The sequence below is a fragment of the Anabrus simplex genome, chromosome 2 (genome assembly GCF_040414725.1).
Source record: "Anabrus simplex isolate iqAnaSimp1 chromosome 2, ASM4041472v1, whole genome shotgun sequence".
NCBI lineage: Eukaryota > Metazoa > Arthropoda > Insecta > Orthoptera > Tettigoniidae > Anabrus > Anabrus simplex.
This window is the reverse complement of record NC_090266.1, coordinates 969,170,785-969,185,772: the sequence shown is the minus strand read 5'-3', so window position 1 is coordinate 969,185,772 and position 14,988 is coordinate 969,170,785. Positions and strand designations below refer to the sequence as shown.

The 14,988-nt window shown below is 38.2% G+C and overlaps 1 protein-coding gene across 2 annotated transcripts in view; it reads left to right on the top strand.

Annotated features, from left to right (window-relative positions):
* The window catches only part of LOC136863226 (uncharacterized), a 247,233-nt gene that overhangs the window by 127,220 nt on the left and 105,025 nt on the right, over positions 1–14,988 (top strand). For both annotated transcript variants that reach the window (XM_067139595.2, XM_067139594.2), the window contains exon 4: positions 7,647–7,802. In XM_067139595.2, coding sequence (XP_066995696.2) covers positions 7,647–7,802 — 156 coding nt within the window. The remainder of the gene's footprint in view (positions 1–7,646; positions 7,803–14,988) is intronic.

The window sequence follows — 14,988 nt, the reverse complement described above, 5'->3', positions numbered from 1 at the left end:
TAGGAAAACAACTGATAGGGAATCTGCCACCTGGGCGACTGCACAAAATGCAGATCAGTGGTGATTTGATTGATTGATTGATTGATTGATTGATTGATTGATTGATTGATTGATTGATAAAACAATTACTATGTACGAAAATGTTTTTTTTGTTAGAAATTTGCATTAAAAGAAATAACAATGTCGAAGAGAAATGACTGTAAAAAGCATCTATGTCGTAACCCTCTATCCCAAGAACTTCTATCTCCTGGAGGCTAAAAACTATGTCAAATACAAAAATATGTTCTTTTCTCTGTATGTTTTAATGATAAGCATAGCTCGTGAGTTTAGAGCCGATAGGTAATTTATCCCTATGGAAAATCCCTTGTTCGTATTCATTTGAATATTCAACATTTTAAAAATAAAGAATGTAGATGCAGATGAAGCATCAGGACTGTCGTATTTTCATTCACTGTGGCGGAATGAATATGGAGTTAAATACGTCTGCTGGGTATGCCATGTTATATATTGACCTTATGCCCACAGAATGTAGTTAGAAAAAACCCTAAAGCGGGAAAATTTTCTCCCGTTTGGCCTCTACTTATCGCGTAAGTCGAATTTGAGTAACTGCTTCTATTATTAAGTAGTACTTAATGATAACGAACCTGATTTAATTTATTTTCAAGGAAGTGCGTTCTTATAACTTCAGTCACCTGCGTCTTCTTGCGTCATGGACTTAATAGGAGGGAGTAACCCGTACCTTGTGACAGGCGTATATGGAGGTTATATAACGTGGAACAAGTCCCGTAACTTTCTAAGACCATAACATGTGGAGTGATAATAGAACCAATTTGTTAGCATATTTATTGCCACTTCTCACTCAGTTAACCTGGGCTTGGTTATCCGGGAACATTTGTCAGATAATAATAATAATAATAATAATAATAATAATAATAATAATAATAATAATAATAATAATAATGTTTTCCTGCCGCTTTTTCCCCACACCTGTGTGGTCGTGGGTGCGAACTGCGATGCACACATGGGGATTTGGCCCTGTTTTACTGCCGGGTGCCCTCCTGACGCCAACCCTATATGGAGGGATGTAAGCACTATTGCGTGTTTCTGTGGTGGTTGGTAGCGTGATATGTTGTCTGAATATGATTAGGTGAGTGTTGGGATGGACACATACATCCAGTCCCCGAGCCAGAAGAATTAATCAGAAGCGATTAAAATCCCCGACCCGGCCGGTAATTGAACCCTGGGCCCTCTGATCCGAAGGCCAATACGCTGACCATTAAGGAAACGAGTCGGAAAATTAATAATAATAATAATAATAATAATAATAATAATAATAATCTATGATTCTAAATACCCCCAAACAAAACAAGCAAACAAACCTGTGGCTCATACAGCTCATTAAGGGATTTAGCCTGCCAATACGACTGTTGTCCAGTCAGATGACGTATAGATATTCAAGTGTAACGTATCCGTGTTGCTTGGTGGTAATGCCCGGATCCTCATCGTACAGATCTGAAGTTCTATCAAACCCCGTTCCAGCACTCCCTGGACTGGCCGCGAAACGGACCCGAGGTTTCCGGCTAGGAGGAAAGCAAGGTACCCCTGCAGTATAAAATAATACCCTACGTTTAGTAAAATTCGATTAAATGTTGAATTTAGCCTGGCAAATTATAGAACAAACATATATTGAATCAATAACTGTTAACAATTTCTTTCATGCGTGAGATAATATTTACACAGAGGTTCCTATCCTAGTCCATTGAGTAGTGGAGAACGTAGCTAATACTCCATACTTTTCCATTATTCAAGAAGGGGAATGGGTTGATACCGTCACCATGCCTTTTCCAGCTCTTACCTGCTGTGAAAGCCCCCAGATATAGGAAGTACGTCAAGGGTGAATTTATAGAACCAGCCGATTTATCAAGAATAACTTGGTTCGTAGAGGTGGAAGTTAAACTCCCCTGTTATTACCAATAATTTACGTCAAGGAAGACCCACTTTCATCATCAATATTGAACGACAATAATAGTTAACCATTACAGACATTTTGCAAAATACGGTATCCAAGTGAAAGCAACATTTCACATTATTCAGTAATAATTAATACTACAAGTTTTTCGGAAACAATCAATTTTTCATTTGTATATTCATGAAATGTAACCCTTAGAATACCGAATGCAATCGAATTTTATTTCCAAATTTGCCAGGTACGAAGTAATCCTATCATTGGTTTCCGTAACACTGTTCTCTTCTTATAAGTTCGAAAATATTGTAACTGTGTCATGACCAACTGGACGGTTCGAGGTACCACATTTTGACCGTATGAATTGTTTCGAAGGTCACGCTATTGTAGTTAACCTTCTCTCGCTTCTGTCAGGAGATTTTCTCATGGCTCTACAATACACGACACGCTAACCTTACGTCTTTATTGTTTTGAGGAGATACAGAAACAAACATTACACATTTATGAAAATTATACTTTATAAAAAAAGGTTTGCTTCTTCACGTTTTTTTTACAGTTTGCTTTACGTCGCACCGACACAGATAGTTCTTATCGCGGCGATTTGATAGGAAAGGCCTAGGAGTGGGAAGGAATTTGTCGTGGCCTTATTGTACAGCCCTAGCACTTACCTGGCGTGAAAATGAGAAACCACGGAAGACCATCTTCAGGGCTGCTGACAGCGGGGTTCGAACCCACTATCTCCCGGATGCAAACTCACAGCTGCACGCTTCTTACCGCACAGCCAACTGCCCGGTCAGAAATATTCAAATGTTTGTATTTATTTGTTAAAAATAATTCAGATTCAAAATTAAATATTAAGAAAATGAGAGTGGTGTGGAGATGTTTAGACCGTGCTTCACACTCAGTCCACTTCTGCAATAATTCCCCTCGACGTCGTCTCTGCTAGCCTATTAGCTCTACAGTTACCATACGCTAATAATAATAATAGCTCTACAGTGAGCTCTTCATATACTGTCTACCTTTTGCATAACATATATCGTTGTTGCGCCTAGAAACTCCGCTATGTGATAATATTTCAGATTAGAACTCTGACCAGAGAAGATCTGTAATCTAAGTTTCAGTATTGCATGATCTACCCCAAAGATTTTTTGTTGTATGTGATACACGTGCTGCGGGTCAGTATTTCTCCCCTCGACATTGTCGCAGAACTGTAATTCGAGGCGCAACGACGATATAATGATCTGTGGATCAAAGTTAACCACCAATCTATTTTCTAACGTTGCGAGCGGTTGGCTCTAATAAGCACCCTTCTCTAAGCCGAGACAACGCGTCTCCCTGCATTAAGGTCTTGGACACGTTAAGGGAATAGGATGGTATTGAAATGCTTTATGCTCCATCACCAAATATTTGACTCAATTTTGAAGACGAAAATATTTTGAAGGTTTGTAACTTGCTTATAAAAATGTATAAATCTTGTCTGTAATATCTGTTCTTCTAAGGAAAACTTTTCCTCATAAGAGCACTTGCAGTGAGGTGATAATCTGAAATGAGGCAGAGTCCCTTCTCTATCTGAGAAGAACTAAGCAATCGAGGAACGGAACTGCATTAATTCAGGTTATTTGACTGTCGTCATAAATGGGACACATCATGCTATGGAAGAGTATCTGATCAAATAACGGGAACGAACCACTTGTTAGTCTACAAAATATCTGATGGAGTATTTGCAAGACGAACACTGCTATAGTTGGTGTAATTTCCTGAGTGATGTCTTGCATTATTCATGACTAAATTTGACATAGAATATTTAAAGTGTTATTGACGACAAATTTATTGAAAATATCTTAACGTTCTCTTTCAAATTCCGTTCCAGTCGAACTGAGAATCACAACCCACCACCTGCAGTGTTCCTATTAAAAAAATCAACAATTACGTTGTATGTTTACTGTAATTCTTTGAACATAATGTTATTCCAATGCTGTTGTTTATACAAATTAGATAATACAAGTATGTTAAAATGTTATCTATGCATACTTGAACAATGCGTTGAATCCGAACAGCTATCTAATAAAATGCTTGTCCCTCAGCACGATGCAATAAATAACCAGACTCTTTGGCTCCATTGTCAACTAACAACTTAATTAACCTCACAAATAGCGATCTTTCACTGTGATTAACATTTGTGGATGTGGATTTTGTAATATCATTTGTTTGTTATTTCTTAATTTTTAAATACTGTAGCTTATATTTGTATTTCTGTCATATAATTTTCATTATATAGGATGAGTAAAATAGGCAAATGAACAGGTAACTGACAACAGTACTAGATTTTTAGAAATACTTAAACATTATTCCTTTTTATCAGTACTGATTATCCATGGTATCGGATTGTTGCACATGAAATGTTTAATTTGGTAGTGAAAAATTAAATATAAACACTGTAATAATGATTTTTTGTTATTCAAAATTGGCACCATTAGATTCAGTACACTTCTCTCAACGAGGTACAAATGCATTCATGCCCGTTTCATTCAAACTGACAGCCTAGAAGAAAGAAATTCCACGAAGAGGCTTTTGACAGCTGCTTCGTTGTTACACACTTTCTCCACTGAAAACCGGGCTGGGAAGCTCATATGTTGGAAACGCTGGCCTTCTGAGCTCATGTTGGCGGGTTCGATCCCGGCTCAGTCCGGTGGTATTTGCAGGTGCTCTAATACGACATACTCTTGTTGGCAGCTTTACCGGAACGTAATTAGAACTAGAGAACGAAATTTCAGTACCTCAGTGTCCCAAAAATTTCGCAAACGTAGCAAGTGGGACGTAAAACCAATTATTATTATTATTATTATTATTATTATTATTATTATTATTATTATTATTATTCACCGAAAAATAAAGTGGTAGTGTTGTTCCTGACACCCGGACGCCATGAAGAAGTATAACTTAATTTCTGTTCACCAATCTAGACCGATGAACGCGCAATTTCTGATGTATTTCCATCAGAGTGGGTGCGTACATTCTATCTCACCATTAACAGTTACACCACATTTCAGTGGAGAATAATACCAATTGCACACCACTAATCACGATTATCTTCTTCGGATGGGATGAAGATTCGGTTTCGGCATATAATTTGGGGCCTCATCGGCATTTAGCCATTGAACAGACCAGCGACTATTATCCCATAATATCCATTTTTCTTCGCATATTACACGTCTTAATACTATAAGTTTCATTTCCGGGAGGGACAGCTCTTCGGTTCAGACGGCCCGGGGTTCGATTCCCGGCCGGGTTGGAGATTATAACCTTAAATGGTTAATTCCATTGACCAGTGACTGGGTACTTTACTGCCCTCACCATCCCAGCAACACACACACACACACACACACACACACACACAAACAACAATATCCTCCTCTATAATAACACGCAGTATCCCCTACAAGCCAAATGCCTCCCACTCTTGTTGGAAGGTCTCTCTTTCTAGGGCTTATTAGTTCCTGGAGAACAGAGAAGTGCAAATTTCCAGACCACACCGAAAACTGGAAGACAAGTGATTCCAAGCGCATATGTAGGGATATTTGAACTGTACTGCCCTATGTGGTGGCACCATGCTTTCAATATGACAATAAGATCATCCGGAAATCTGTAATTTCGTGTGCAACAAACTGGTATGAAATTATAATATAACTCATAAATAATTCATATTATGAAACTGTAAGATACTTGCAGTTTTAAGATTTCACTGTCTAATCAGTAGCGGATTTCTGTGATTTGACACTAGTACAATGCATATTCTAGAAATGATTGAAAGCCTTGGCATGTATGTGATTTGTGCGGTCGAAACAGGTATTCTCTGGAAGTGGCGGAACACACTAAGAAATTTAGAATTGTATTTGAAGACAAGCTCTCTTATAATGTAATTGGAGGAAATTTCTATATAAATGACTCAAAATAACTTTTCAAGCCGATGAGAAAATGAAGGGATCCTACGATAAAAGTAAATTTTATAACACAAGTGGAACATTTATGTCAGTGATACATTTCAAACCATATTGCCTTCACTTTAACTCGTGGAACATCATTTCAAAGGAATCTTCTTCACGAGCCTAGTTTAGTAATCTATTACAGTACTTGCAATGGAACTATCTTAATACCACACGCGGGGCACAGTATTATAGATATCTTCTTCGACACTACGTAATAATTCCCGTCAAACATTACATTACAGATACCAGCTAAATTACAATCATTTTACGATACTATTTTTAATTTTATTTTAGAATTTGATGTACATCGCACTGACACAGACAGGTCTTATGGTGACAATGGGGTAGGAAAGGAAGCAGCCGAGGCCTTAATTAAGGAACAGCCCCAGACTTTGCCTGGTATGAAAATGGGAAACCACAGAAAACCATCTTCAGGGCTGCCGGCAGTAGGACTCGAACCCACTATCTCCCGGATGCAAGCTCGCAGTTGCGCGTCCCTAACCACACCGCAAGTCGCCCGGTTTTCCTATACTAGCCCGTGAAATGTGCAGTAGATTCGTGTTACATCACAGAGCTACCTAGTCCAGGTGGAAGAACGCACACTGGATACCCCGCCACGAAGTCGAGAAAGTTTAGAAGCGAAACTGCAAAAGGATTTTGTCCCTACACCAGAACTGGGTTAATTCCTAGGGACAAATTCTGCCGGACATAGAGGTAACTACTCTGTCCCGCTATGTGTCGGGGTTATGGACAGTGGAAGCCTGTAGCGTCCACTCCACCAGGGATCTTCACGTCCTGTACGAGCATTTCTTTACTAACCTGTTGAACAGTATCACACTCTTTCCAGTTTTAGCAAAAATCTAGCCCAAAGGGAGCTATTATGTGACATTCACTTCACAATTCTAGCGATTCGCTATTTACTGTTCCCTACTACTTGAAATTCGCTCCAAAATTATGATAGATCATTGTCTTGGTGATGTCTGTAACATCGCATTCTCCGTACGATTCTGCTGGATCTTTGTCCTATAGGAAAGTCTTCCTCATAATTCCAGCAGAACATAATATCTATGCTAGCGTATGTGATGTTGCATTCAGAATGTACCTTATCGGAATGCTGCGATTTTTTTTAGAATGAGAGAAGATCCATTTTTGAAACATACATATATTTTATGATTGTGCTTTCGTGGGAATTGCTCTTACTTCGACATAAGCTAATAGGATTCTTCCTTCATACTTTAATTTATGAATATTATTTTACCGCTTATCCTTTCCTCTTTGATTTAGAAACCGAAACAAACCGACCAGAGAGCACACAGATATTAATTTGAATTCATGAGCAAAAAGAAAAGAAAAACTGAAATCAAAAGATGAAAACAGGAATATGCACGGTACCGTTTTCAAAATTTACCAGGTTAGAGAACAAAATTAGAACAGGAACAAAGATCAAGTTAATGGGATTGAATGCTGACACAGTAGATCAGCATTTAAGAGTGCCTTATAACGAGAGATCCTTGTTAGCAGATTTACTGGTACTTTTAGGAACCCTGTGTGAGAGAAATATTCTGGCAATCTGCCGTCTCATAAGGCCAATGGTAGCTGAAAGATTATTATTATTATTATTATTATTATTATTATTATTATTATTATTGTATCTTGTTTAATACATTTCATGATGATAACTGATTTATTTCCTTTAGGATACCTCCCACCAACTGGAGGAAGCTATGGACCTCCCCCTCCTCCACCCCCTAGCTACGGACCACCACCATCAGCCCCCTCAGGCCACTACGGCAGCCCTTACAAGCTGGCACGAGCAACGACGGCACAAAGAGAAGACAAGCAGTCATCAGGAGGTACAAATTAATATTTTTCTACAATGTGCATGCATCATTTGTGTAGCATTACACGAGCAAGTGTTTGGATATGTACGGATAATTCCTTCATACATTTCTTTTCCTTTCTTTTTCATTTTTTCTTTTCATTCTATGTTTCTATATCATTTTTAATTTCTTAGATTACATGAAATACTTTAGTGTTTGCTTTGTTTATTATATTTACAATATTAATGAATATTTACATTAATGTTTACATTACTTACAATATTTGTCACATTTCGTCTGACAATGGATCGCTTGAACAAGACTCATTATTACACTTATTTGGGTGGTATTTTCCATGGAAGCGTTGAAAACAAAGCATTTCGCAATAACTAGCACATTTAATAAATGCAAGTGCAGATAAAGAATAACACTTTAATCTCATTACATCACGTGAAAAACAGATGTTCACAAATAAGAAAATACATCAAGGTCGGATTCGAACTCGGAAACTTCAGTTCCCATTCCCAGTGCGCAAGTGACTACGCCACGTACACAAGTCTGAAATATCAGCGGAAAGAAGACTACAAAAGTTTGAGGATATATTTCAAAATTTAAATTTTGAAAAAAATAAGGCCCATTGGCGAAGGTAATTTTACTTAAGGGAAAATGCACAAAATTTGAACATTTTTCTAGAAAAACTCTTGTAAATAATTAAATTGAATGTAATATAGTAATTAGAAAAATTAGGGAAGAAGTGAGTTACAGTGAAAAATAACTTAAACCAGTTCACTAATTATAACCCTAAACAAAGGAAACACGGCATTGTTCAGCGCTACATAAAAATATTATGACTAGGACCAGGAATTTCGTACAGTAATATGTAAGAATGTCCGCCTCTGTGGTGTAGAGGTTAGTGGGATTAGCTGCCACCCCCGGAGGCGCGGGTTCGATTCCCGGCTCTGCCATAAAATTTGAAAAGTGGTAGTAGGTCTGGAACGGGGTTCACTCAGCCTCGGGAGGACAACTGAGTAGAGATGGGTTCGATTCCTACCTCAGCCACCCTGGAAGTGGTGTTCAACTTCTCCTCCAGCCAAATGCCGGGATGGTACCTAACTTAAGGCCACGGCCGCTTCCTTCCCTCTTCCGTGTCTATCCCTTCCTATTTTCCTATCCCCTACCAAGGCCCCTGTTCGGTATAGCCGTTGAGACCGGCTGAGCGAGGTACTGGTCATCCTCCCCAGTTGTATCCCCCGATCCAATGTCCGACGCTCCAGGACACTGCCCTTGAGGCGGTAGAGGTGGGATCCCTCGCTGAGTCCAAGGGAAAAATCAACCCGGAGGGTGAGCAGATTAAGAAAGAAAAAAAATGAATATGTAAGAATGCAAACGAATGTCAAATTTCTCTTGTTCGCACGATAGTTTTGATATGAGATTTGCATACACGTAGGTACCACATATTATAATTCCCACTATTTATGCAACTTTCTTTACACAACTGTAGAGCGGGCAAGTGGATACTTGATACTCCTTTGCATTCTAAGCTATTACTACGTAAAGTTTCTGGCCCTAATTATGACAATGAATTGAGAAATTACTGGATTCAAAACTGTGAAATTTATACTCTATAATGATAATGTACTGGATGCCAGAATTGATAAATGAGATGTATTTCATTAGAAGGTAATACTTACGGGATTCTAAAGGCTGAGATAGTCACTGTAGTGATCGAAAGTACTAAGATAATTTCTTGTATCGATATAGTAACAAGATAAAATTTTGTTTTAGTAGTCAGTAAGATGAATAGAGGCCGATTAATGGACGGATTAATATTGTCAGGTGATTTTTGTATGAGATGTCTGGAGGAAGGTGGTAACTTAGTTTTTAGGCTGAACGGCGATTAAGGCATTTTCCAGTTCGTTCATCGAAACTCTAAAAATTACGAATACATCTTACGAATTACGAATACATACATTTCGAAAAAGGATAAGATAATTTTAATGAAGGGAAATCCACAAAATTTGAACAATTTTCTAGAAAACCACATGTAAGTGATTTGTAATATAGTAATTAGAAAAATTAGGGAAGAAGTGAGTTACAGTGATAAAAACTATAAGAATTCATGGCCTAATTTGGTTACTTTAACCAACTCACTAATTATAACTCCAAATAAATTTGTACTCGTATAGAAGTACGATGCTTAATCGAAATATTGTGTATCAAATGGAAATTTTCAGGTTGTGAAGAGTGACAAGATGGGCTTCGATGTCGTTCTGAGGTCTCAAACACAACGTTTATGAAGGTACAGCAACCACTATTATGGTGAATTTCCTATAGGGTTATGATCTACACTTACTACAAGGAGATACTGTACCAGGATATTGGAATGCATCTTATTCAACGGCTTCATGCCAAACCCATTATTGATTATAATTCCAGACACTGATACACTGAACACAGACGTATAAAATAAAGGCCTAATAACTTAGTGGCGTAGTCAGTCATTGGCTTCTTGTTCTAGGACAACAGATAGGTCTTGCCTGAAGTCGCTGGCATTTGAGGGTGTTTGAATGAAACAAATACCTTTCCTTGGGTTAGAACACGTAGACGTTTTGTAGGGCAAAATTCTGACAACTCGTCTTCTATGATAATCTAAAAGAAGATAAACAAATATTATTATTATTATTATTATTATTATTATTATTATTATTATTATTATTATTATTATTATTATTATTATTCCGGGGATTATGTGGAGCGTACAGGTGTACGAAGGTGCGGGCATGAATGGATGGGTAGAGAGAAGATCAATTTTAAATTTAAAGCTTTAAAACTGAAATTGTATTTCTTCCCTTGCTTTTCTTTCCTCTTTTAAGTTTTTAAACTTTGTTAGACAATTATAAATAACAATTTGATATACACAAGGGGAGATGTAAAGCTCTAGAAACAATAGTTATTTCACGTTTAAGTGTAATCAGGTACCTTAAAGAGAAGAGTTAGGTAGCTGAAATGTTATAATTACCAAAAGCACTACTGCTCCAATTAAATACAAATCAGGAGACTGGGCTCAAATTTACAACAGTAGAAAGAGAATCTTTGCTCCACACAATTACTCTCTAGGAGACCAGTGTATAAAACGTACAAGATTCCAGCCTTTCAAAGGCACAATTCAACTTTTACATTAGGTAAAGAATAACCAATTTCCACTATCTTATTCGCTCGACAGTGTAAGTTACATTCCAATAGTTTAACATCAACAGAGGAAATAAATGCCCATACTACATAGCCTCAGTGAAAAAGAAAAGGTTAAAGTTATTGGCCGAAAATCAAAATGGTAGGAGGTAAACACTTGCACTTCATTGAAATTCACTACATCATCATTAAAACCCTATGTGGGCTTATGGCCCGACGTTACAGAGGCTAAGCCTGTAATACGGAGGTGATTAGATGGAAGGAAAATTTTGAATTACAAGAAGGGATAAATTTTAAAGATTACGAAATCCTAGTCACCTCAAGACCAAGTTGAAATACAAGAGGGTTTACAGTCTTTACTCCCTAAGTTACTCTAAGGTCTTTAGGCTTCTTTGAAAAATTACATTTAAGATTACATTACGAAAGAATTTGAAACCTTCCCCTCAAATTAGCTTTCTGAAGCTATTAGATTATTACATGATGTCTGCCATTACCTTGAGCTGGTCCTTCCGGAAATGGACGAGGCAAGCCCTTCCCTGCCTCCTCTACGGACACACTCTACGACTGGAATGGGGCGATCGGAAAACAACATGGCCGAAAAGGTCGCAGCTTTTATAGTGGAGAGGAAGGTTCGAGAGTTCTCTGGGCGGAAGCCCTGAACGCACACAAAATTTCTATTGGGTGGTTAAATAAAATTTTAAAAAATCCTTATTTGTTAACTTTAAAAGCCGGCGGGAAGAGATAGAAGTGCTCAGAACCTTAGAACACAAACAATCTACAAACGCTTAAGTTTCTACCAACAAATGACTACAAAATTTCTCTTGAAAATTAATTGTCAATCCTCTCCCCAGAAGGAGCACCTAGATCGACAGTAGAAACATCTGACGATGAACGACCAAACCTCTTCCACTAGAAGTTTCAAAGTTCGTATTACAGATGGCCTTCTAAAACGCGCTTAATTAGAATGTACGGAGTTGGTGTACCTCGGTACAATTATTATTATTATTATTATTATTATTATTATTATTATTATTATTATTACAAAATATCAAGCACCATTCACACTCTCACTAATAAAGTGCGGTCGATGATCACGTTGTCCTTAGGCCCTAGCAACTCATTATTATTATTATTATTATTATTATTATTATTATTATTATTTTCCCACACCCTGGTGAGGTCACATGTGTAGACTTGACTCTGTTTTACGGCCAGATGTCCTTCCTGACGGCAACCCTATGTGTTTCTGTGGTGGCTGGCAGTATTGTATGTTGTGTGAATATGAAGGGAAATGTGTTAAAAGAAATATCCAGTCCTCGAGCCTGAGAAATTATCCAGAAGCGACTAAAATCCCAGACCTGACCATGAATCGAATCTGGGGCCCTCTGAAAGGAAGAACTCGATGCTGACCATTCAACAAATGAGACGGACTTTTAGCCTCTAGCAACAACAGCGGTAATTAGGGCCTATGCAAGGCAGTGGAAAAATGTCACCTGGTTAGTGAGCTTGTCTCTTAAAGGCAGGCCATGTTTCGATTCCTGGCCAGGTCATGGATTTTCTACCTTGATTTGAGGCCTGGTTCGAAGTCCACTAAGCTTACGTGAGCGAAATTGAGGTGCTATTTTACTGCGAGGTAGTGTCCCGGTCTATAAATCCAAGAATAATGGCCGAGAGGATTAGTTACGCTGCCCACGCGTCATCTAATTATCTGCAGGCTTTAGGGCTGTTAAGCGGTCGCTTGTTAGGCCAAAGATCATAAAGGCTCTAACCCCATGGGATTTGTTTGGTTTGTAATAATTTAAAGCTGGAAAGAAGCATCTTTACCTTAAATCCGACGCATTAATTAATTGCATTTAATATTTTATCAGCTTACGATATCACAATTAGAGTGGTGTACGTAGTTTTTTGTAATGAAGTAGATTACCATAAGGAGAGGAAAATTACTTATTGGAACCAAAAATGTTATTGTTCTCGTACCACATATTTTTCCTATGTTAGTTCAATTAACGTTACCAATAACGAAGGAGTAATATAGCGGTTATTTTAATCTAGCGTTCCTTATTCTTGTGCTACAGCATGGACCTCACCGGCAAGGTGCGCCGCGCTGATATGGCAACCCACACAACACTCGTGTACTGTCCGCCTGCCGATAAGCGCTTCGAAGGTGTTCGGTGTGTGATGTTTCAGCTTTATGCTATAGTACATAGACTGCTACTGAAAATGAACAATGAAGAGTTAACAACTAGAGCCATATGTACAGTCGCTCAAAAAGAAAAGAAAGAAATAAGAATGAAGGCATGGTATTATATAATTTATTTGTAGTTACGTTTTTCTCAGAAACAATTAAACTTATAGATACAGTACTTGTTGTGAGAATCTACGTAGGAGATGAACTATTCTTTGATAATAATTCTGATAAAATACTAAATTCCACTAATATCAAGCACTCAAGCCAAAATCGAGTAATTTAATTCCGAACTATGATGACGTTTTGCAGCAGAAGTGAATATAACTGTTCCTTGCACTTTACAAAGTTCACTCATGGGAAATACTATGACACTACCCTATCCAATTTTAATATTGATGAACTTTTGTTAAATCCTTGCTCCCAGGCTTGAAACGCGGAAGTGCCAGAAATTTGTCCTACAAGATTTGTTTAACGTTCCGGTAAATCCAGCGACACGAGGCTGGCGTTTTTGAGCGCCTTCAAATACGCCGAATGGAGCCTTGGTCGACCCATGAACTTGGGCTCAGAAGACCAGTGGTCTACCGTCGGAGCTACACAGCTTGGTTCTGTATACCTTACTACGTTTCTAGTGCAATCATAACACGTACGCGAGCTTGTTTGTTAACGTACTCCCTAAATGACAAAACACAACAAAATATAACACTCATACCTCTGCGCAGTGCGCTTTCAAGCAACACTACTTTATAAAATGTTGCTTTCATAATATCACATTTTCCTTGTGGTCTTTTTAATAATGTTATTAGTCATACGTCCCACTAGCTAACTCTTTAGGCTTCCTGGAGGCGACGAGGGGCCTGAATTTTGTCCTGCAGGATATGTTTCACGTACCAGTAAATCCACCAGCACGAGGATGACGTATTTGAGTACCTTTAAATACCACTGGTCTGAGCCAGAATCGTTCCTCTCAAGTAGGGCTCAGGGGGCCAACGTTCTAACGCCTGAGCTATTCAGCCCGGTTTTCTGGAGGTTCACAGGTTTTCGGCAATAATAGGATGGAAGGGGACTAGGCCTTGAAGGCAGGGGTATTGGGCTTAACTAGAGCCCAGCTTCGATGTGAAAATGGGAAATAAATAAATACCATCTTAAGGGCTGCTGAGGGTGAAGTTCAAACCCACAACCCCCTAATGAAAAATATACAGTTAAAGCATATGTAACTCATTCGGTTCACATTACCAAAGGTTTATTAGTTACCTCTTAAAAGAACATCAATAAATTCTATATAATTTTTAAAAGGCGCAGTGATTGCCCTGTAGTTCATCTGCTAAGTAAAGCAGCTAAATTTCCAGTCCAGGTGAATACAGGATGAATTTTAACGCTGAAGAAGAGTTATAACAACGAAATAATATTTTTGTTTTTTACAATTGTCTTTACGTCACACCGACACAGATAGGTGTTTTGGTGACGATTGGATAGGAAAGGTCTAGGAGAGTGGAAAGGAAGCGGTCGTGGTCCCATTAAGGTACCTCCCCAGCATTTACCTCGCGTAAAAATGGGAAACAACGGAAAACTATCTTCAAGGCTGTCGACAGGGGTTCGGACCCACTATCTGTCAGATGAAATCATACAGCTGCGCGCCCTTAACCGAACGACCAACTCGCCCGGTAAACTAATAATAATAATAATAATAATAATAATAATAATAATAATAATAATAATAATAATAATAACATTCGAAACTAACTGATCTGAATTTATACGGAGAATTAAAAGCGTGGGCTGCGTGTGGCAGTATCACGTTGGTATTACTTTCATCAATGCTGAGTTCCCTGTAATGGGTGGCCA